General features: G+C 42.9%; 2 protein-coding genes and 1 long non-coding RNA gene across 12 annotated transcripts in view; 1 reads left to right on the top strand and 2 right to left on the bottom strand.

The window, feature by feature from the left end:
• Positions 1-6,953, bottom strand: part of MAPK14 (mitogen-activated protein kinase 14) — a 75,328-nt gene extending 68,375 nt beyond the window's left edge. The window contains exon 1 of one of the 2 annotated variants that reach the window (XM_019985720.2): positions 6,442-6,953. In XM_019985720.2, the coding sequence (XP_019841279.1) occupies positions 6,442-6,557 (116 nt within the window). In that variant the 5' untranslated portion in view covers positions 6,558-6,953. The remainder of the gene's footprint in view (positions 1-6,441) is intronic. The other variant, XM_019985719.2, reaches the window with a different exon arrangement.
• Positions 6,954-8,708: 1,755 nt separating this feature from the next.
• LOC109577013 (uncharacterized) lies at positions 8,709-9,406 on the bottom strand. The gene is made up of 2 exons (XR_002183461.2): positions 9,287-9,406; positions 8,709-8,986 (listed from the first exon to the last, which is right to left on the bottom strand). It is a non-coding gene; the product is annotated as an uncharacterized lncRNA (long non-coding RNA).
• SLC26A8 (solute carrier family 26 member 8) overlaps positions 9,314-24,799 on the top strand; it is an 88,938-nt gene continuing 73,452 nt past the window's right edge. For 8 of the 9 annotated variants that reach the window (XM_019985716.2, XM_070777416.1, XM_070777419.1 and 5 more), the window contains exons 1-3: positions 9,314-9,442; positions 16,720-16,906; positions 22,630-22,769. In XM_019985716.2, the coding sequence (XP_019841275.2) occupies positions 16,725-16,906; positions 22,630-22,769 (322 nt within the window). In that variant the 5' untranslated portion in view covers positions 9,314-9,442; positions 16,720-16,724. Of the gene's footprint in view, positions 9,443-16,719; positions 16,907-17,831; positions 18,011-22,629; positions 22,770-24,799 lie in introns of those variants that run through there. The other variant, XM_019985718.2, reaches the window with a different exon arrangement.

Raw genomic sequence — 24,799 nt, 5'->3', positions numbered from 1 at the left:
TTCACTGGGGGCTCGGAGCCAAAACACTGTTAACAGGTAATAATAATCCAACAGCTACTAAAATTATTGTAATAGGGGAAAGGCAGAGGAATGTAAAGCAGATACACGGCCAAGTAAAACAGAAAATAAATGAGATCTTAAGAGCTGAAAGAAGGTAAAAATGACTTTTTAAAATAACCCAATAGTAAGAAAAAACCTAGAAGCCCAAACAAGTTAGAAAACATTCCACCTGCCAGCAGGCTAATCTTCTTTTGTCACCAGAAGTCTAGAGCTAATCTCTCTGCTCCCTTCCTTTTGGCAACAGAAACCCGAAAAGTGAAGTAAGCTTCACATGTTATTTAAAGAGCTGGACCAGAGTACCCTGAATTTCCAGGGCCCACCAAAAGTACTGGCTCAGGGACACTGAGCCTTCTGGAAGGAGCATGGGTCACGGCTGGGCACCAATTCATCTGACTCCTCCACTCTGTCCCTAAGTACGACTAGCACCTCTGAATGGGTAAGAAACAGAAATGAAAAAGCAGGGACCCCAGTGCAGAGTGAGCTCGGAAAACAGGGCCTTTGCATGTGGTGATCCCTCAACATGGAATGTTCTTCCTTCCCACTCAAGTCCAACCAGTGTCCATCACTTCCTTCAGGTCTTTGCTCAGGTGTCACTCCATCACGGAGGCCTACCCCGTCTACCCTGCTTAAAGGTGCAACAGCTATCCCAGTACTCCCTCCCCTCTCCTTACTTAACTTTCCTCGTAGTGCTTATCACCCGACATGCTATAACTCTTACTTACTTATTTACTGTCTACCTCTGTTTGCCTTCCCCTTAGCCTATAGGTTCTTACAGGCAGAACTTCTCATGTTTTGCTCACACTCCATCTCTACCACCTAAAAAGTGACCCCCCCCCCACACACACAACAGGTGGATAAGTATCAGTATAACACACAAGAGTCCTATCCTCAGGGAGATGAGCATGAACCCATCCTCCTCTGTCTAACTCCACGACCATACACCCTATAAGACCCCAAAGTTGAGACCTATCCATCTGTCCAAGGCCAAAACTTAGGCGTCATTCTGGACTCCTCTCTCTTCTGTACGTTTTTCTCCCCAACATTCAGCCTAGGAGCCAAGTATGTCAGAACCCAGGATCCATCGTCGAAAGTGCAGAATCTACTAACCACCACCTACTTCCCTCCCTAGAACAAATTATTTAAAGGCTAAAATGCTGGGCGTTTGGTTAACTTTATAAAATCTTAACGCACACGTACTAACTTTACGGAAACACTATGCAAAGACAACTACTTCTAGTACTAAAAGCTTCATTTACTTCAACAAACTAACAAAAACTTCAGGTTTAGAAATTCTGTTTTCATTTGTCCTGAAGAAACACATGAATCACTTCCAAGTACATGACAAGATGAAAAGATTTCTAGGTTTCAGAGCCAAGGGAACCCACTTCATAACAAGGTGTGTTGTTTTTTTGTTGTTGTTTGTTTGTTTGTTTTGAGCTCTACAGTAATTATACCTCTTGGATAGGAAAAAAATCAATACTAAATTTCACAGCAAACAGCAAACATCCAAGGTATCTTCAAAGGCCTAGAGAAGCAGTTACTTCTATTTATATCCTATACTTACATAACAGAAACATGTACAGATAGTCTCAACTTTCCAAAATGTGCACAGAAGAATTTCAAACCAAAGGGATCCATAAATTCAGGAATTAATTATTTGCACTGATAATTCTTCGGGAACTGGTCCCATCAATTCTGAGGAAGAGATGTGACTTTAGTAAGTCATTACACCTCAGGTGAGTCAGGCTTACACTGGTGGGATTGGTTTGTCATAGCTCTACTATTTCAAATGACCCAGCAACGCCTTTCTTCTCAAAAGGAGGGTGGGGAGAGGCAAACAGCACCAGAGAAGGTGCCACCAATCTTAGCAGCCTAAAGCACAGGAAAGGAGAATTCTGAAGTACTGAAATCACAGAACCAAATCCAAAGTAGTATACGATTCCTTTAATGAGTCCAGCTCCTCATCCATAAAACTATGTTAATACTAGCCTTTACAGAGCCAGTGAAAGCTGAATAATGCTTTGAATGCAAATACATTATAAAGTATAAAATCCCATAAGAATGTTTGTCAATACTAAAGTGAGATATTAATAGATCTTTGAGGCTAAAGCAGAGGGAAATCAAAGGCAGAGTAGTCCTCAGTATCAAGGAATTAAACTGGCAGAACTGAAAGTCGAGAGGTTCAGGATACCCTTATTTTCAAATGGGAGCCTGTGGAAAATGGGAATCTGACAAATAATGACTTTATAGCCAAATTAAACGAACTCTTTCTTAAAAGTCTTTACATATCAATAATACAAATATTTTGCCATTGTGTTTAAATATTTATTGGTTGGTACTGGTAACATGCAGCCAATCACCTTGCTTTTGGTTACAAAGACAAGCAAATAGAAAGAAAGATCAGCATGGGCTTACTATCGCCACTAGAAAAATAAAAGACTGCCCCTCTCACTCCAGTACTTTTGCCTGGAAAATTTCATGGATGGAGGAGCCTGGTAGGCTACAGTCCATGGGGTTGCAAAGAGTTGGACCCAACTGAGCGACTTCACCTTCTTTCTTTCTGATAGTTCCTTTCAGAGAAGGAAATGGCAACCCACTCCAGTGTTCTTGCCTGGAGAATGCCATGGATGGAGGGGCCTGATGGGCTACAGTTTATGGGACTGCAAAGAGTCAGACATGACTAAGCAACTAATACACACACATACACCCCTCTCACTGATTAGGAGTCAGGAAAGTCACCTCTGCACACTCTATAATGACAGTCTTGTATTTATTTGTGCCCTAGCTCATGCTTTAAAAAAAAAAAAAAAGATTTAAAATGATGAGTGGCTATTAATACTAAAAAACTTAGCTTCACTTATCTTTACTACATTTATTTTCACAAAGCATTTAGGATGTTGGATTTGACCTCTTAGTAAATTCTGCCATTCTTTTACCAAAGTTTTGGTATATACTTTATATACTGATGATAAATATAAACAGCACAGAATAATGCCCAGAACATAGAAAGCAATCCATAAAACGTAGTTATTATTCACATCACACTATAAACCCTACCAGGGAATGAACTGTCTTTGTCTTGTTTAACAGTTTAGCTCAAGAAACCTAGCCTGCTATCTGGTCTGTGAGTGTGCTAAGTCATTTCAGTCATGTCTGACTCTTTGCAACCCTATGGACTGTAGCCCACCAGGCTCCTCTGTCCAAGCGGAGTCTCCAGGCAAGAATACTGGAGTGGTTTACCATTTCCTCCTCCACAGGATCTTCCCCACCCAGGGATCAAACTTGTGTCTCTTGCATTGGCAGGCGGGTGGGTTCCTTACCACTAGCACCACCTGGGGCGCCCCTAAAGATGTGTGCGTGCTGAGCTGCTGGTCCATAGTTGGTACTCAATAAATATTATTTAATAAGTGATTAAATATGATTTAAGAATAATTCTGATCTCTCACCTGTTTTATGGTTACCACTGCCTCACCTCCTATAATCAAAGGCAAGAGTCTGGAAAACCCATACACCAGAGGAAGGGCATTTAAGTTCCTGTTTATATTTCCTTAAACTCACCACAAAGATCCTCCCCCGCCCCTTTTGTCCCCAAACCACAAAATCAATGCTTTGCAACACGGTACTCTTAAACAATTTTGCTTCATTTCCCCTCACTGACAGTGCACAAAGTTCCTTAAAGTTGCAAGCTTTAGTTTAGTTCCCTTTACCCCTTAAAGAAGGAAAGGCATATTTGTAAAACTCTAATACTCAAATTTCTATTTTGATTCCTTGATGTTTCATTCACAATTAGTTATCACATTTGCTTTACTAGATACTTAGTACAAATGAAAATACTGAAAATTGGCTTAATTTTTTTTTAACTTTTAAAGTTAACACATCAAAGTGTATCACACTTCAGAGCAATCAAATTAGGAAACTGACACATTATTTCAGTGATGTTGCGTTCCTTGAAATACTTTCAGAGATTCTTTTTTGGAACAGACTTCAATCCAGTTCTACAAGTCACACAGGAAATTCTGTGTCATTACTTTATGGTTACAACTCCTATTTGACCTCAAACAGTATCACCAGCCTGGCTGCCTAATCTTTTTCACCAGAGTCGAGTCCAACTTCTCTAAATTATTTGGATTCAATCTAACTTCGTTATTTCCTAAAATCAAATCTGCTCTAAAAAAAAAAAATGAAGATAGTGAAAAATAACACAGGCTCCAAAGTGGATTCTAAGTTTAAAAAACAATTTTTTTTTCTACCACACCTAAAAGCTGCTGACTGAAAGAACAACTTGAAATAACTACTCTGAATGAGATAACACATGTGAATGTAAATTCTGGTATTTTCAATCCAAAATCAACTACACTTGTTTACAGTCAATTGTCACATAATATCGGTTATTTTTCTCCACCAATATGTTATAGGTTACACCTTAAATACTCTTGGCAGAACTGCCTCCACAGAAAGACACACAAGAAACTTAACAGGGGTTGTTTCTTGAGAAAAGAACTAGTACAACTGGACAAAGAGAAAGGAAAACTTTTCACTGTCTTTCTATGCCTTTTTACATTTTATACAATGTGAATGTATTACCTACTTTTAAAAACCTGTTTAAAAAATTACTTTCAAGTGTCAGTTTCAATGGCTTCTATAAACCAGAAAAATAAAGCACTAAAAAATGTGTTCGTGTTTTATCAGCACTTCAAGGGATCTCCAGGGCCAGGGCTGAGTGATTCACATCAACTGTAGGGAAACCTTGCAAGCAGTTCACTGAACTCCCCACAGTTAAGCCGTATCACTCCACTAAAGTTTAAACAATGATGATTGGAAACAAAAATTCAGTACCACAAAAATTAATGTGTCAATTCTAGAATGAAAACTGGCCGTAAACAAGTGAGCTATTAAAGAAGCAATGATCCAAACACATCTTCGAAAATTAGCAAATCAACAGCACGCTATAAAAATGGAAAAAAGATGTCAAGCACAGGGCCAACAGCGACATCACTCAAGCAGCCTGAACTAGAAAACGCAATACGATCTGTTGCTGGACACAATTGCACAATCTCAATTACCCAGAAGATTCTACCAAACAGGAAATTCATGCTGGGGCTTTAAGAAACACAGGAATTATATTCAAAGATTAACAAGTCTAAAAGCCTGGAATCTGCTGTGAAACAAAAAACTAATTTTGTAGACCTCTTTGCAAATAATGCATGCACAGGAATTACATCAAATAGCTTCAGGTCAGCCCTCAAATTACACAAAATCTAAAATACAGTGTATAAAACCTTAGAAGTTAGAAAAGTTAGCAAACTGAGGTCTGGAAATTTTACAGTAGCATTTAATTTAAAAGACATTCATAGTGTGAATTAAAGCTGAAGTGTCTCTTCCTTCCTTTGCTATATACTCCATATCCCATGAAAACCATTATGTACCCCTCAGTCTGTAAGTGCAGATTAAGTTCTCTGCAAACCCTCTAAAGGACTTTAAAAACAGTGTTTCACAAGAATTATCACGATTAAAAAATATTTATAATACATCGCAGCATTGTTAATAACTTTTTGATCTTGAGGGCGTCCAACGGATCTGAACCTCACTTGCTCCAAAGGAGAAAATTGTTTTGTCAAACAATACTTAAATGAGCGGTGGTATGTGACTAATCAGCGAGGCCGCCAGCTTCTCAAGCTGCAGTGTTTGCAGGCACTACCACCACCCCCCACTCTGCGAAAAGGAAATACGCTTTCAACTGAATCGGAAACACACCACTCAAGCTGGCACAGGGCTCACCGAGATAAAGTCGGTATTTTAAGCTCCCTGGATAGCTGCTAATTCAAGTGCGAATTGAAAAAGAACCCTTCTCAAAATGCAATTTCGACAGAGGTTTGCAAAAAAGCCCGAACTCAACGCCCTTCGTCCTCAGTTTTGTTCAGATGACCGCAGTCGAGCTTTGCCCTTCTGCTTCTCCGGGCAGCTCCCGGGCTTGTCTGCTCCGAGGGCAGGCACATCTCGAGAGAGCCCTTCTGCTCGATGCCAGCAGGGAGAGACCTCCGAAGAAGGACCCGTGTTTCTGCCCCCGTAGCAGCAGCCCCTTCCCCCACCCCACCTCCAAGGGAACGCGCGGGGTGCGAGTCAGGGCCCGGCTCCAACACCATCACCCACCGCCCACCGCGGACCTGTGTCCTACACATAGCTGACCATCTACGTGGGCGTGCAGGGTGGGGGTGCAAGGGGCACAGGGAGTGCAGGACAGGGGTCGAAGAGGGCTGGGATGCCCTCCCTCCAAGGAAAATTCCTGCCGCTGGGTGCATTGCTGAGCCGTGGGGGCAGGCCCGACTCTGGGGCATACGGAGACACCCGGCCCAGCGAGGCCCCCGGCCCGGTGACACTCACCACACGGAGCCATAGGCGCCGGAGCCCACCGGGGACAGGTTCTGGTAACGCTCGGGCACCTCCCAGATGGTCTTGTTCAGCTCCTGCCGGTAGAACGTGGGCCTCTCCTGAGACATCTTCCAGCGGTGGCCGCGGGGCGAGGAGGTGGCCCTTGCGGGGCCCCGCCTGCACCCGCACCCGCTTCCCCTGACCTCGTAGCCCGCCCGGCCGGGCAGGGAATCCTGCGCTGGCCGCCCGCGCAGGTGCGGCTGCGGCGACCCTGAAGACTCCCGCGCGCGCGCGCGGCCCCTGTCAGCCGCAGCGGCTGGACGCGCCTCACCGACGGCGGGGGAAGCCCTGCGAAGGGCCGGGGCACGCTCCGGGGCCCTGCGCTGGCGCCCCGCCCAGCTCTCCCTGCACTCTCTCCACACCCAGCCGACTCCCGGCTGCGCGGCGGGGTCACAGCTCCAGCTGCAGCGCCCGCGGAGCTTGCAGTGGTCGCCTTTCCCAGAGCCAGCGAACAGGAGGCTCCCGCCGTGCTCTCGCGAGAACAGCTCCCAGACCTCTCCTCGAGCCGAGATTTTACCCAATATGGAACCTGCCCGCGGGAGGGGGGGTTGATGAAGGGAGAGCTCGGGAGAAGTAATTCTCGCGAGAAGAGAGCAACAGCTGGCCCCCAGAGGCAGGAACTCCCAGGGATTGCTCTCCTTTAGCGCGCGAAGGCGGACCCGGGAAGGAGCGGAGAAGCAGCCGACACAGGCCGCGCGCGCCCCACCGTGGTCGGTGGGGCAAGTGCTTGGCTCCCTGTTGGAAAGAGACAGTGACAAATCAATCGGGTGTGTGGGAAAAGAGCCAGAAAACCTTTGAACGGTGGGTAGTCACCAGCAGCTGAGCACCTGCTCGGCGGAAAACCCCCAATTTCCAAGAAGTACTTGCATAAAAAAGAGAAATATTCCGGCCAGAAAGCCGTTGCAGTCCCATCTGCTCAAGGACATACACTTACTCTTCGGAATGCTGACGAAATCTGTCTTAAAGGTAAATATTAGCCCTGAATTAAGGTTGAGGTTTTTCCACCCAAACGCTTCTAGTAGTTCTCAAACTTTTACGTGCCGAAGAAGCACCTTGGGCGCTTAAAAATGCACAGCGAGTTTGATTAGATGGGTCCCAGAGGGACGCCAAGACTGTGCATTTTTACAATATGCGCCAGGTTCAGAAAAGTCCTTGGTATCTCCCTTGGAGAAACATTTTTAAAACCTTTACCCTGAAGGTTTGAAACTGATTCCTACCTTGAAGAGCTTCCAGCAAAGAGGGTTTTAAGAATTGTAATCATGCCTCTCAGAGTAAGAACAGTGCAGACAGTGGTTTTCTGGCAGTATCCTGTTGGGCAAGTCAATTGACCTTTCTTAGACCTTAGTTCCAGTTTATACAAAAAAGAATTGCTGCCCTACTTTCCCACCTGAAAGCTGAACAAGATAATAAATGTGAATGGGCAAGGTATAACCCCATACCTTCACCTCACTATTAACTTATTCCTACCCTAAAACTTGTTTCAATAAGCAGAATTGGACCCCATCTTATTCTTGGTCATTTCTTTTAGAAATAACTGGGTTCAAGCCAGGACACTTCCCATCACTATCCATGACTATTCTCTTTTGTGTTATGCATCCCTTGAAGTGCTCAAATTTTGCCTATCTTGTCCCAGGATATAGCTCAGGGCCTCGAACATAGAAGTTACTCCATAAATATTTGTTGAGCAAATTATGAACAAGGACATGATCTCAACTTAGGAGGCAGTGCAGGATCCTCAGTTCTCAAGGAAAAATAAAATAAAACCCAAAACAAGGGTCATGGGTGATTTGCGGAAAGCTTTCTTTGGATTCAGTGTGACAGCCTAGATTCTCTTGCCTTAGAAGACATGTTGCTTAAAAATGTTCCAAGCCAAACTGCAGATAGTGAGCTTTCTAAGAAGTATTGGAGGTAGAAGGAGGAAGCAAGAGCAAAAATGCAGCTGTAAAGATATAAGAGGTAAGAGTGGGGGATCAAGGTGAGTGCATGGATAAAAGGGAGAAAACTTGGAAGCTGAAATTCTAAGAAATTCATGTGTTTATCCAACAAATTGGAATAATGACATGAGAGTGACCAAAAGGGTAAAGATGAGCAATACACTCACTCACTCAGCAAATATATATTGAATGCCTACTAGGTACCAGGCACTTCTAATGGAAAGTTGGTTAAAAGGCAGATAGCGGCTGCCTAGGTGGAGCCTACAGTGAATAGTGGCGCAATCATTCAATTCTTCAACACAAATTTATTGAGCACTTACTAGATCTACCACATTGCTTTGGCACCAATGATACAGCAATTAAAGCAAGACATAAAAATCCCTGCCCTTCTGGGGATGAGACAGATTACAAAAAGGTATAGGTAGGGACTTCCTGTTGGTCCAGTGGCTCAGACTCCATGCTCCTGAAGCAGAGCGCCTGGGTTGATCCTGGTCGCGGAACTAGATCCCACTTGCAGCTAGGAAGATGGAAGGTCCACGTGCTGCAACTAAATCCTGATGCAGCTAAATAAAGACGTAAATATATTTTTTAAAGCCATAGGTAAAGTGAATAATATATTAGACATTACTACAGTAATCAAGCAAGTGGAAAACTGCAACTGGGCAAAGAGGGCATGCAAGGCGCAGGGAGAGACAGTGACAGGGACTGAGCTTCAGAAGGAGGTTAAGGGGTCTTGGGGAAGGAGCTGGGCAGGACAGCGTCCTTCAGTCGGGGTTGGAGATATCGGCGACCCTCTTAGCCTCCAGTTTCCTCCCGCGTCTTCTGTTCCCAAGAGTCGTCGGGAGACAGAGTGAATCACTTACGCCAAGTGCGGCGCGCGAGGCCTGGCATCAAGGAGTCCCGCGGGTTCGACCGCAACGGCTCGGGAACCGCCGGCGTCCGCGTCCACAGCGCCGCCCGTCCGGCCGGAGCTGCCTCCGGCTCCAGCGTCCGACCTCCCGCCGTAACCCGGGAACCAGGTGAGCCTAGGGACCCGGGGAGCCGCCCGGGGCCGGGGCTGCAGGTGGTGGCGGCGGCGGGGCCCTGGCTCCGGCGTTGGGGGCGGGGACCACTCCCCCCCACCCCCGCGTTACACTCGGAAGTCCCCGGGCCACTGTCACCGCAGGGTCAAGCTCGTCGAGGGCACTCAGTCAGCGTTTGCGGAATGAATGAATGACGGTCGTCCCTGGGAGCTTTCTCTTCGTGCGGTCCCTGCTTTTGAAAATCCATGAGGAAAGACGGCGCGTGCGTTTGGCAGGCTGACTCCTTCCACACTCGTTGGTTTGAGTTGCCATAAGCCCCAGAACTGGTCTGCTGCCGGAGTCTCCCCCTGATCAACACACCCCGCCGCCATCCTCCTCCTCCCGAGGCTTGACTGCCCAGTTGCGCGCCTTCTGCTTTTTAGACCTCACTGCTGCTGTTCTTCGGAGAAGGCAATGGCAACCCACTCCAGTACTCTTGCCTGGAATAATCCCATGGACTGAGGAGCCTGGTAGGCTGCAGTCCATGGGGTCGCGAAGAGTCGGACACGACTGAGAGACTTCACTTTCACTTTTCACTTTCATGCATTGGAGAGGGAAATGGCAACCCACTCCAGTGTTCTTGCCTGGAGAATCCCAGGGACGGGGGAGCCTGGTGGGCTGCCGTCTATGGGGTCGCACAGAGTCGGACACGACTGAAGAGACAGCAGCAGCAGCAGCAGTAGCTGCTGTTGTTGTTCCTTATAACTGAGCCCCCACTCCAGCATCTCGTAGCCCTTTCTGTTCCTTTCAGGTTCTGTTGATGGATCGCAGCAACCCCTTCTCCAACATCCCCACCCCAACAATGAATTTCTCTCCAACCAGCCCATTGGTAATACTCTCACCAGGTCGCATTAAAGGCAGTTGTTTGTGTGTTGGATGGTCAGCTCCTTGAGGGCTGTCCTCTGATCATTCATCCCCAGCCACTAGACCAAGTGACGGAAAGGTACTGCAAGCAATGCCCTTTGCTCATGACTTTCTTTTTCACATACATTCCACCATAAAAGCGTAGTTAGAATGGGCAAAGGCCTGTTTTTTCCTGATGGAATTACAAATATTTATTTTGAAATTCTGAAAGTGAATTTTACTTTCCCACGATTATAGAGAACATGTGAAAGTTGACCATATGAAAGGATAATCTTGAAGCTAAGTTTCAGGATTTCACATCAATTGGGGTAATAGAAAATTGGGTTGAATTGGGTTGTATTTAAATATTTAACTCTTGGCTTTTAAAATACTTTTAGCACCTTATGTAAAAGAATCAGTGGATGGCTGGATGGATAGGGGTAGTATGGGGATGAAGGAGCTAGGTCAAAAGTATATTAACAGTGCCCCAAATTTGATCCTGATTGTCCAACTGAATAAAGATAATTAGCTACATTTACAGTGGTCTTCATACTTCACTGTGTACCAGAATCATCTGGAGGGCTTCTTAAAACAGACTGCTGGGCCATCCTCAGAGTTTCTGATTAATTGTGTTTTGTTAGGTGGGGCCTGAGAATTAGCATTTCCAACAAGTTCCCAGATGATACTATTGTTTGTAAGACCAAGTATGGGCTACAGAGATTAATTTCTATTAATTAGTAGTGAATCCAGATGCCCCAAATTATGTCACATTTGTAGAATATGAAAATGAAACCTTAACTTGTTCAGATCATGGCCCACCCACCTGAATGTTTTGTCTGATGGCAGGAAGTATTAGGGAATTTTAGGAATCAGTAAGAGACAGTCCCTCTTGTGTTGTGTCTCAGCTGAAGGGTTGTTATCCCATCTTCGATGACCTTCTTCTGAAATGCATCATCTTCTCCACGTTAACGTGCATCTGCCACTTGTCCGTAATGGCTTCTGATCATCATACCTTAAAGAGAAGGGTCGTGTTAGTGAAGAAAACAAGCCAGTGGGTTTTCTGTGAAGTCAAGAAAGACTAGTGGAACTGAAGAAATTCCAGAGATGACTAGTGGAAACGAAACAATAACTGAAAAATGTTTTCCCTTGCTGCCTTTAGCCAGTTATATGATAAGCCCTTTGAAGACAGCTTTCCACCTGCCCCTCCTAGCCACTCAGACTGTGGTCCCTGAGTTGTGACTTGATTGCCTCTCAGTCAGACTACCATAATAGTAAAGGGCTCTGATGGGTCTTTTTGCCTCAGTCTCTCCTGTCTCCAGTGCTGTTCAGTAGAACTTTCTGTGAGGATAGATGTGTTTAATACCTGCCCTGTCTAGTTGCTAGTCCCTACCACACATGGCTATTGAGCCCTTGAAATGTGGCTATTGTGACTAAGGAATTGGCCATGCCACAGAGCGTGAGGCATTGCCACAAGTTTTCCTGACCAGGAATTGAATCTGGGGCTACAGCAGTGAAACAGCTGAGTCCTAACCACTGGACTGCCAAGGAATTCCCTCATTTTATTTTAATTAAGTTAAATTTAAGTTTTCGCAGGTAGCAGTGACTGCTGTACTGGTCAGCACAGCTCTAGACTCTACCATTGACATGATTCTTCCCAAAGCACGTCTGTGCATGTTACTACTGCTTCTTGAACATTTTAGATTGCTGAAAAGTCCAGGTTCAACCCAGCATTCAAGACACTCCTGAAATAGGCCTCAACCTTTTGGGTTTGACACTGCCTTTACTTAGACCTGTTGAATGAGTTGCCTTATATTATCTCTGTAATTTTATCCTGTTCTCTTCCTGAAATACCTTATTCTCTTACCTGCCTCCAGTTTAGCCAGAGCAGTTTAGCCATATCTCCCCAGGGAGGCCTTCACCTAGCTGGGGTTATCAATCTCATTCTATAGGACATCATGTGGCATTAGATGTGGCATCTGTTTTAGAATCAAAAAGACAGGGTTCAGATTCTGGCTCTGCTGTTTAATGGTTGTATGCCTGAGGAACTCACTAAAGTCACCAGTAAAATAAGGATAATTATTATCAGGAAAATAACTATCTATCTTTTGAGACTATGTGTGTGAAGAAACTGGCTATGGCTGGCCAGCAATACGTGTTAATTTCTGCCTTTCACACCTCTAAATTCTGATAACACCATATTTTGGTATTTTTATTCTACTAAATTCAAGAGTCTTTGTCCTTTTGTATCCTTTGGGCACTTAGCATTCAGCAAATGTTTGTGGAACACTAAGTTAATTGACCAGGGCCTCCCTGGTGGCTCAGTGGTAAAGAATCCACCTGCCGGTGCAGAGACACGGGTTTGATCCCTGGATCGGGAAGATCCCCTGGAGAAGGAAATGGCAACCCACTCCAGTATTCTTACCTGGAAAAATTCCATGGACTATGAAAAAAATTCCAGTGGGCTATAGTACATGGGGTCACAAAAGAGTCAGACTTGACTTGACAACTAAATAGCAACAACCATAAATTAATTGACCACAGGTGGAAAAGCATTCTTCAGTCAGAAATAAATGAAGGCCAAGACTGTATGTGGTAGAAATTTATAAGATTGTGAAAATTATAGCAGGCAAACTTACCAAATCCTAGTCTAGTAGAACATGGCTACCTTTTGAAATATAACTGATGTAGGTTGAAGACAATAATAAGAAATGCTTCTTTCCATAAGTCAGTTGATGAGATATAATACCTCCCAGGGGTGTGACAACAGAAAAAATAAATGCTTTAGCTTTGAAAGAGGGAGAAATTCTTGAGGGATAAGTTATAATTTATGATGGGAGGAGATGAGAATATTTTGTTTTTTTTAAACAAGGCTCTGGATCAGAGGTCACATACTGCTGGGTCAGACCGAATCTGGCCTGCAGAGGTGTTTTGTTAGATACAGACTGTGTTTTTAAAAATAGGTAAGGTGATTGACAACATTTCAAAGTCAGAAGATGTCACATAAAAATCTGGAATTATGGCTTCCCTGGGGAAAGATCAGATCTGGCCATCCTGAGCCCCATATCCCCCATGACAATAATTGCTAGAACGGAGTGGCTGCAGCCACCTTTCCCTGGCCCACTGCTTCCATTATGCTTGTCCATATGTTGCCTGCTTCCTGCCTGCTTCGTGGCATTTCAGAAACAAAGTGCTGGATTCTAGACTCTCCATCTAACCCAGGATGGCAGTTTTTTTACATTTTATTTTTATTGATTTATTGGCTACACTGGGTCTTCGTTGCCACCCATGGGCTTGCTCTAGTTGAGGCGAGCAGGGGCTGCTCTCTAGTTATGGTGCACGGGCTTCTCACTGTGGTCGCTTCTCTTTTTGCAAAGCACAGGGTCTAGGGCGTGCAGGCTCAATAGCGGTGGTGCACAAGCCCAGCTGCCCCACGGCGTGTGGAATCTTCCCGGACCAGGGATGGAACCCATGTCCCCTGCATTGGCAGGTGGATTCTTTTTAAATTTTATTTTATTTTTAATTGGAGGATAATTACTCCACTGTATCATGATGGTCTCTGCCACACATCAACATGAATCAGCCACAGGTAGACATATATTCCCTCTCTCTTGAACCTCCCTCCCCATCCCACCCCTCTAGGCTGTCACAGAGCACCAGCTTTGGGTTCCCTGGGTCACACAGCAAATGCCCACCGGCTATCTGTTTTACATATGGTAATGTATATGTTTCAGTGCTACTCACTCAAATCATCCCACCCTCTCCTTCCCCGACTGGGTCCAAAAGTTTGTCATTTATGTCTGTGTCTCCTTTGCTGCCCTGCAAATAGTATCATCAGAACCATCTTTCTAGATTCCAAGTATTTTCATTAATATATATAGTATTTGTCTTTCTTTTTCTGACCTACTTCACTCTGTATAATAGGCTCTGGGTTCATCCACCTCATTAGAACTGACTTGAATGTGTTCCTTTTTTATAGCTGAGTGATATTCCATTGTGTATATGCACCACTACTGCTTTATCCACTTATCCATCGATGGGCATCTAGGTTGCTTCCATATCCTAGCTATTGTAAATAGTGCTGTCAGGAGGATTCTTTACCACTGGACCACGAGGAAAGTCCCAGGATGGCAGTTTTTATAATCTCAGTGTAATAAGCAGGTTAATTAGGCTCTTTTAGTTGCTAGGAACAGATAGATTCTAGTCATGGAAGTTTATTGTAAGATTACATAGGAAAAGTAAGGAAGGATGGATCAGTATTCCTATGGGTGGGGTAAAGAAAGGCAAAAATGTTGCTTACGTTTTAGTGTATAGTTCTGTTTTTTTCTGGAAGACACAGAGTACTAATTCTCTCAAGTAATACATTGTAAAGCAGCTCTTCCATCCCCTTCTGTATTCCCTAACTATACTCTCACTTCTTTATTGGATTTGTGATCATTGGTTTATAGTGTTATACAGTACATGCCTGCTACCCTATGTTTTGAGAGTAAAAATACATTATATAACTATGGCTGAGTTACCTAACATTTCCAAAACCTCAGTTTTATCACCTGTATTCTTGGGCTTCCCTGGTGGCTCAGCTGGTAAAGAATCCACCTGCGATGCCAGAGACCTGAGTTCAGTCCCTGAGTTGGGAAGAGCCCCTGGAGAAGGGAACAGCTACCCACTCCAGTATTCTAGCCTGGAGAATTCCAGGGACTGTATAGTCCATGGGGTCGCAAAGAGTCAGACACGACTGAGTGACTTTCACTTTCACTTTCAAAAGTAGTATTAGGATTGTTGTGGGAATTAAAAGAAATAACTCATGAAAAAGTCTAGTGCAATGCTTGGTATATATTAAGTGCTCTATGAGTGTTGTACGTGATGTTGATGATAAATATAGATCTACTTGTTTACATTTATGTGGAAGAATATTAGCTGTGTGCCCTTTTTATTATTCAAAAACACAGACGATCAAGAACAGTTACACTTTCTCCAAGAGATGGAACTATATCCATCCTCATTAACTCTTTCTTCTAATTCTTTTTAAAAGAGCAAGATAATAATACATATTTTTAAGGTTTGATATAACCCTTAGGAGGCTTCTCTGGTGGCTCAGACAGTGAAGCGTCTGCCTGCAGTGAGGGAGATCTCAGTTTGATCCCTGGGTCAAGAAGATCTCCTGGAGAAGAAAGTGGCTACCCACTCCAGTGCTCTTGCCTGAAAAATCCCATGGACAGAGGAGCTGGGTAGGCTACGGCCCATGGGGTTGCAGAGAGTTGGACATGACTGAGTGACTTCACTGTCTTTCACTTTTCATGACCCTTAGAGATCATACGGTCAAACCATGTCATTTTACGGACAGGGAAACTGAAACTCTGTTTCTAAGAAACTTGCCCCCAGTTGTTTTAAAAAAAAGAAAAATCCAGAGTTAGAACTCCAGAATCCTGGTATCCTGTGCCATGCTTTTTCTGCTGTGTTATAATGCCACTAACTAGATACTTGACCATCATTCAAAAAATATTTGTTGAGGGCCTACTAAATGTCACACAGTATTTGGGCCTGGAACAAAGTCCTGCCTCTTGGAATTATATTTTAGTGTGGGAAACAGACAGTGAACAAACAGACAAATACTGAGTCAGGCACTATTAAGTTTGGTGAAGAAAAGGAAAAGATAAAGGGATAATGATGGATGCTATTTAGATAAGAAGGGAGTTAGAAAACCCCATGTTGATCCCTTAACCTTTAGCATTTTCAATGAAAATTAGTGGTTATACTTTTGCCTCTTAATCTTTTCCCTGCAGCAGAACAACATATGAAGAAAACTAGGCTTTCTAGCCAGACATTTGGGTTCTAGTCCTGACTAAATATTCAACAGCCAAAGCTGTTTATACTTTCAAGCTTTGGTTTCTCCATTTGGAAAATGAGAATATACACCTGGTTTTTTTTTTTTTAATTTATTTATTTTAGTTGGAGGCTAATTACTTTACAATATTGTAGTGGTTTTCGCCATACATTGTACACCTGCTTTTTTTTATAGGGTTGTTTTAGGTATAAAATTATACACTAAATGAGAAAGTTTTCTAAAATTGTGATGCATTATGTAGGTACACTTAGTCACACAGTCGGGTCCGACTCTTTGTGACCCCATGGACTATAGCCCACCAGGCTTCTCTGTCCATGAGATTTTCCAGGCAAGAATACTGGAGGGGGTTCAGATGCCTCCTCCAGGGCATTTTCCCAAGACAGGGATGGAACTTGCGTCTCCTGTGTCTCCTGCATTGCCTGTGGATTCTTTCCCACGTTTTGTAGATATGCTACCATTATATGGAAATTTTATCTCCATAAAAACGTGTCAAGGATCTAGATTTTTTTTTTTTAAATGTCATTTGTTCAATTTCTTTCCACTCTTCCAGGAACAATGCAGCCAGACAGGAGCTTCCAGAGTTTTGCCTCTAGGTACAGGCAAAGTTCTTTCACATATGATGTGAAGCGAGACGTGTACAATGAGGAAAATTTTCAACAGGAACACAGAAAGAAGACCGCCTCCTCTGGGAACGTGGACATCGACATCAGCACCGTCAGTCACCATGTGCAGTGCAGGTGGGTGTGTGCGGTCATTCAGCCGCGGCCACGCTGGCAGCCCCAAAACTGCTTGCTGCCTTTGGTGCCTGCTTCTGTTTTCCTCTCCTGAATTCCTGTCATCAGAACCCCTAGCATAATTTCTCTTCAGTTGTTTTTTGTGGGTTTATTTTTTTGTGTGGTTTGTCCTCTATCGCCTTCTTTTGAAATTTTTATTTAATATCTTGTTTATGGCCGTGCCGGATATTTGTCGGTGCACAAGGGCTTCCTCTAGTTGCGGCCAGTGGGGACTGCTCTCTGGTTGCGGCCCGTGGGCTTCTCACTGCGGTGGCTTCTCTTGGTGTGGAGCACAGGCTCTACGGTTCTTGGGCTCAGTAGTTGTGGTGCATGGATTTAGCTGCTCCGAGGCATGTGGAATCTGTCCCCACCAGGGATCAATCCCGTGTCCCAGCATCGGCAGGCAGATTCTTAACCACTGGACCACAGGGAAGTCTCTTGTATCACCTTCTTGATTGTAAACTTGGCATAAAGACCTTAGTTGTCCACCACAGCATCCAGGGATGATATTTAAAAATACATTGTTTGATTAACCACCGTTGCCAGTCTCCTAACAATAACAACAAAAAGCAACCATGGTGGACTAATGAATGATGCAAGAACAACTATGTAAGTTCTATAGTTCAGGGGCTTCTAACCTGTTTTTGTGTTTGAACCTTTTAGCTATCTATCAGACCTAATGCACCTCTTTTCAGAATAATTTTTTTTAACATTTTTTATTGTGGTAAAATATATACAACATAAAGTTGGTCATTTTAACCATTTTAAAGTGTACAAATCAGCAGTATTAATGACATTCATGATGTTGTGCAACCATTACCGCTATTTCCAAAACTTTTTCATCACTGCAAACAGACATTTTGTACCTGTTAGGCAATAACTCCCCATGCCCCCACCTCCAGTCTCTGCTAACCTCTCTTCTACTTTCTGTCTCTCTGAATTGCCTATTATAGATATTTCATTTAAGTGGAGTCATACAATATTTGTCTTCCACGTGTGGTTTATTTCACTTAGCATGATATTGTAGCATGGATCAGTACTTCGTTTTATGGCTGATGATATTCCATTGTAAGTATAGACCTTGTTTTGTTTACCCATTCATCTGTTAATGGACACTTGGATTGTTTCCACTTTTGGGCTGTCGTGAATAATCCCACCATGAGTATTAGGCATAGGAGTATCTGTTTGATTCCCTGCTTGTAATTTTTCTAGGTATACACCTGAGAGGGGAATTGTTGGATCAAATGGTAATTTTACGTTTAATTTTTTGAGAAAATTTTTTTCACAGTTGCTGCACCACATTAGCATTAGCAAGTATTCCAATTTCTTCAAATCCTCTCCAATAATTGTTATTTTCCTTTTTAAAAAATTATTGTTATAGCCATACTAGTAGATGTAAAATGGTATCACATTGTAGGGTGTTTTTTTTTTTTTTTTTTTGCATTTCCCTAATAACTAAATATGATGAGCCTCTTTTCATGTGCTTATTGGTCTCTTATATATCTTTTTTGGAGAAATGTCTATTCCTTTACCCTTTTAGAAACTAGATTTTCTTTCCTTTTTGTTGTTGAATTGTAGGACTTCTTTATTTATTCTGGATACTAAACCCTTATCAGATATGTGATTTGCAAATATTTCCTCCCATTCTGTGGGTTGCCTGTTGATAGTGTCTTTTGGTGTACAACAGTTTTAATTTTAATGAAATTAGATTTAATCTATTTTTTTTCTTTTCTTGCTTGTGACTTCAGTGTCTTATTTAAGAAACTATTGTGAAATCCAAGATAATGAAGATTTTCCCCTATGTTTTCTTCTAAGAGTTTTATAGTTTTAGTTCTTAAATTTAGATCTTTGATGCATTCCGAGTAAACTTTGTAAGCGATATAAAGTAAGAGTCTGACTTCATCTTTCCCCAAATGGCTATCTCATTTTCCCAGCACTATATGTTGATGAGTCCATTCTTTCCCCATTAAGTGCTCTTGGCCAAAATATTTAAAAATGTATAAAATACATAGCATTATGAAGGAAACCAGTTATATTGAAGTATAGTTATCAACATATAAAAAATACAAAAATCATGATATTTAATAATTGTGGGTCTAATAACTGTAATTTCTAAGTAATGATGAGTATAAATTATATCTTAAGATATCTGCAGCAGTTTTACTGTAATATGAAAATATTTGTGACTCTGTTGGTGACAAAGTCAAAACTCTGCTGGTAACAACTGTGGTTTGTTGTCAACATTCATAACTGAAGGAAATACTGCATTTCAGTTAGGAGGTTAGTGAAAATAAAGATACCATTTTTCCTAAAGTCACTTACCCCCCAAATTTCCTCTAGAGACCCCTTGGTCACTACAGACATCAGGATAAAAACCCCTTGTGACCTGCATCATTATATTAAACCTAACTACTCAGACTGTCCTCACTCACACTGCACATTTGTTAGCCCCTGTCATCCCTTGGTTTCATCACCCACAGTTGGCATGTGTCAGGTGACAAGAGAGGAAGGCCTCCACGCAGCCCTGTTGCAGACCTTCCTCCCTCTGAGCCTCCTCCTTTGCCCATATCCTGCCTTTTGCAAGTTGTGGTCTTGGATGTCCCTTCCTGTCCTGTATCACAACGCTCATTTTTTCTGCTCCAGGATGGGTCAGAGGTTATATGACAAAGAGAGCACTTGGGAGCCGCATTGGCTTTGCTCTGTGAAAGCATAGTCTTTTCCTAATTTATACCTCATCATAAACAGGCCCTACCAAAGAAGTTTCAGCCTTATTCTCCTCCAGCTGCCTATCCTTAGACATTTAAATCTGACCTGCACTGCCTCCCATGGGCTTTTATAACAGTTCTTATTCCTTACTTCTAACGCACACGGTTATGTCTATTTCTGAATTTTAACTTGAAAGGTAGCCCAGCGCTGTGGCTAAGAGCAAGGGTCTGAAGCCAGATTGCCTGGTTTTGAGTCCCAGTCCTGCTGCTTCCCAACTGTGTGACCTTAAGCAAGCTATCCAACCCAACTGAGCCTCAGTATTCTCATCTATAAAATGGGGATGATAATAGCACCTACCTTACAAGGTGATTGTGAGGATTAGAGAGTATTTGTAAAGCAGCTAGCAAACAGTCAAAAAAAAAAAAGAAAAAAAATTATAATCTTTAACTTCATCTCTTCCTTTCTTCAAGAAACTTCACCTCTCCCTTCATTTTTTCCCTTTTGGTTAGCAACTGAAATACTCTTTCTCTTAGAGTGCTCCCTTGTGCTTTCACATCAACTCTCACCATCCCTCACTTTTAAGATGCCTTAACTAAGACCTAGATTCATGTTGAAGTGCTTATACTGTTCCTCCACCAACTTCAATTTCTATTCCTCCAGCTCTTTCCTTGATTCCCATCCATCTTAGGTCCTCATTATTCCAAGTCCATTTTATTTTTCTGGCATGCTAAACAGTTCTGATGACTCTCCCTAGAGTGGCGGGTCTTCAGTCAAATGGCACATGGAAAGGAAGGAACCCTGGACAAGATACGAAACAAATTGTCCCAATGCCGTGGTCTGCTCCCCCCGCCACCCACAGAGAGGGCCATAATTGGAAAGCACACTCTCTACACCTGCCTAACACCCAGGGGTTCTCATAAGAATCACAACACGGGATTCTTTCCAGGGGCTGTTTCCAGGTGGCGCAGTGGTAAAGAATCTGCCTGCCAGTGCAGGAGGTGCAAGAGACACAGGTTTGATCCCTGGGTCAGGAAGATCCCCTGTAGTAGGAAATGGCAACCCACTCCAGTATTCTTGCCTGGAGAACCCCATAGACAAAGCAGCCTGGTGGGCTACAGTCCATGGGGTCACAAAGAGTTGGACATGACTGAGCACCTACTAATGCACATTCTCTGAAAACCTATGGTCTTGCATTTGACCACTGTCAATAGGAACTGTAGTGGTAATAGAGTGGATAGAACACTGATTAAAAATCAGGAGATCTGGTTTCTAGCCCCAGTTCTGACCAAACATATTATTTCTTGGCAAAGACATTTACACTTATTTGACCTTAATTTCCTTATGGGACAGTAATGCTCATCGTTGTGAGAGACAAGCATGTTGAAATTTCTTCTTTTCTGAGCACACATTTTAGCCTTGCATACACTAAAGTTACATTTGTTGCTATGGTCAAATCCCAGTTATTCAGCTATAGTTCATACATGAAAAATCTCCATACTCCTTGTTTTCAGCCCATCCTGAGATATAAATAGCAAAAAGCAATTTAAAACTGTATTAGTTTTACTGATGGATTGACTGATTAACTGACTGATTTACAGTGATTCTGCTGTTTTAGATGATCTAAAGGTTAAAGTAGGTTTTCTTAATCTCGGGATCGTTGACATTTTGGACCATAAAATAACTTCTTATGGAGGGCTGTCCTGTACACTGTGAGATGTTTGATCCCTGGCCTCTATCCACTAGATGCCAGTTGTGATAATCAAAAATGTCTCCAGACATTACCAGGTGTCCCTTGGGAAACAAAATGCCCTCTAGTTGTTATCCACTGAGCTAAAAGATAATAAGGCCTTGTTGTATTGCCTTTTCTTTACATGGCTAATGCCATAAGCACAAGACTCCATATTGTATATTTTCCATAAATTTCTACATGAAAGTGAAAGTGATAATCGCTCAGTCCTGTCTGACTCTTTGCGACCTCGTGGACTGTAGCCTGACAGGCTCCTCTGTCCATGGAATTCTCCAGGTAAGAATACTGGAGTGGGTTGCCTTCTCTGGGGGATCTTTCCAACCCATGGACCAAACCTGAGTCTCTTGCACCTGCATTACTGGCAGATTCTTTATTACAGGTCAAAGCCATATAGAGTTAATGCTTGGTAAAAATTTTAGTATACAGGAATGATATGAATGTGTTAATTGCCTGCCACCCACCAATATCACATCTCAGAAAACTGTCCTTACCAAGAGAAAGCCATAAAAGTCAAGTTTTCTACTGGTAAATTTTGGTAGCTTGAATTTTCTTCAAACGTTCTATAAAACTGCACACCTGATTTGTATACCGGACTTACAATGCTTTTGCTGGCGTGCTTCGATTCATGGGGTCGCAAAGAGTTGGACACGACTGAGCGACTGAACTGAACTGAACTGAGTCGCTAAATCATGTCTGACTCTTTTGTGACCCAGTGGACTATTGCCCACCAGGTTCCTCTGTCTATGGGATTTCCCAGGGACGGATACTGGAGTGGGTTGCCATTTCCTTCTCTAGGGGATCTTCCTGACCCATCGATCTTTCTGACCCAGAAATCGAACCCATGTTTCCTGCATTGGCAGGCAGATTCTTTACCACTGTGCCACCAGGGAAGCCCTTATAAGGCTTAGTTCTTATCATGTATGGCACTGATCCTCAACTGGAGGTGATACCATCCCCCAGGGAATATTTGGCAGTGCCTGGAGACATTTTTGGTTATTAAGACTAGGGGAGGGGATGCTGGTGGCATCTAATGGATACAGACCAGAGATGCTGCTAGACATCCTACAGTGCACAGGACAGCCTCACAACAAAGACTTAGCCAGTCCAATATGTCCACATGTCAGTAGTATTAACAAAAAACTCTGTTGTGTGGGAAGAAGAAAGTATTGGGTGTGGCTTTTCTTGGTCCTGTGGACTTTTTCTTCGGAGAACTTAAGTCTGTTCTTTCTCGCAGATGCTCATGGCACAAGTTCCGAAGATGCCTGCTTACAGTGTTTCCCTTCCTAGAGTGGATGTGTTTCTATCGATTCAAAGATTGGCTTCTTGGAGACTTACTTGCTGGTATAAGTGTTGGCCTTGTGCAAATTCCCCAAGGTAAGAAAGATACAAAGGCTTTTCTCCCACAGACAATATATCACTTATCCAGAGTAAACAAGTTACTTGTGCTAGATATATAGAAAAAAAAAAAAAAGTGATTTCCATTCACATCATTACCATTTGTTTCCTTACCTGCCAAATTTCTAACTCTTCGAGGGTGGTTCCAAAAGTCTCAGTTTAGTTTAGAACCCTGAATTCTTGTAATGCCTGCTCATAGTCATTTTTTCCTTAACTAGTCATTTCATACTCACAGGACTCCAGTAGACCTCACTTGGCATTGATTTTACTTAGAAAGGTGAAGAATAAGAAGCCCAGCATGCTAACTTCTCTTTAGCAAGTCACACACAGCAGTCCAGGGGCCCACTCTTTGGTCTTACAAGTGGCAGTTCAGATATAAGACAAGATCACTTAGATAGGTAGGGGAGCTATCTGGGCTTTAGAAGTCCTGTTTCCCAAGTAGGAACCAACACCTCTTGTAGTTCCCATAGCTGATGCCTCCAGGGGTCCCATAGTGACACGTCCAGTGGCAAGTGTCATTGTGCTCTGAGAAGCTCCGAGTTCGGGCTTCCCACCAGACACTAATCTTTCACTCACCCTTGGTCCAGCTAGAATATACTAACCGGGTTCTTTTTACCATAACTCGTATTGCTTGGTGACACAGTTGACATTCCACCATTGTCAGGTTTCCAAAGAAACAGCTAGAAAGCTAACCCAAGATCAGCTTTATCAGCAAGAGGATTTTGTGTTAACGCTTTACTCAGTGAATGCTAAGTTGCTTCTGTCATGTCCGACTCTTTGGAACGCTATGGACTGTAGCCCATCAGGCTCCTCTGTCCGTGGGATTCTCTAGACAAGAATACTGGAGTGGGTTGCCTTGCCTTCCTACAGGGCATCTTCCCAATCCAGGGATCGAACCCACTTCTCCTGTGGCTCCTATATTGCAGGCAGATTCTTTACTGCTGACCCACCAGGGAAGCCCCTCCTTTATTCAGTTCACAATTCCCTCCATAGTCTTTAAACACTTCCATTTCTCTATTCTTGTGGGGGCAAACCAAGCAAGACTGAAATTTGTGATCATACAGGTTGTGTAAAGCACAAATGAAGTGAAAGGGGCCAATGGTAGCTAAAATCCAACTCTGGCAAAAGGGCTGTTAGTAGGGAAAAGGGATCCCTTTAAAATAATTATCTTACAGTAAAATTTACTTATTTCTTACAGTTCTGTGAATTAAAACACAGGTATAAATTTGTATAACCACTGCCACCACCAGGCTATGTAGCAGTTCCATCAGCCCCCAAACTCTCTTGTGCCGTCACTTCTTAGTCATGTTGTCTGCTGACCTCTGACCCCTGGCAACCACTGATCTCTTCTCCATCACCATAGCTCTGTCTTTTTCAGAATGTTGTATATATGGACTCATATAATATATAACTTCTGAAGGATGACATCCATAATTCAGCATTATGAAATCAATGCAAACTGCTGTGTGCGTCAATAGTTTATTCCTTTTTACTGAAGAACAATATTCCATTATATGACTATATCACAGTTTGCTTATCCATTCATTTATTGATGGACATTTTGTTTCCAGTTTGGGTCCATCGCAGAGTTGCTGTGAACACTCACGTACAGGTTTTTGTGTGAACATAATTGTCATTTCTCCAAGGTAAATACCCCAGGAGTGATATTATTGGTTATATGGGAAGTATATGTTTAACTTTACAAGAAACTGCCAAACTGTTTATGCAGAGTGGCTGAACCTACCATTTTATATTCCCACCAGCAATATATGAGAATTCTAGTTCCTCCACACCCTTGTTAGCACTTGATATTTAAGTTAAATATCTTTAAATTAAACTTTCTATTTTGAGGTAACTATAGGTTCACATTAATTTGTAAAAAATAAATAGAGATCCCTTGCACCTTTTTTTTATTTAAAGGTTTTTTAGGGACTTCCCTGGTGGTTCAGTGGTTAAGAATCTACCTTGCAATGCAGGCATTTTGGGTTCGATCCCTGATCAGGGAACTG

The sequence above is a fragment of the Bos indicus genome, chromosome 23 (genome assembly GCF_029378745.1).
Source record: "Bos indicus isolate NIAB-ARS_2022 breed Sahiwal x Tharparkar chromosome 23, NIAB-ARS_B.indTharparkar_mat_pri_1.0, whole genome shotgun sequence".
NCBI classification, from domain to species: Eukaryota; Metazoa; Chordata; class Mammalia; order Artiodactyla; family Bovidae; genus Bos; species Bos indicus.
Note: the sequence above shows the minus strand (reverse complement) of the source record. Positions and strands in the feature narration are given on the sequence as shown.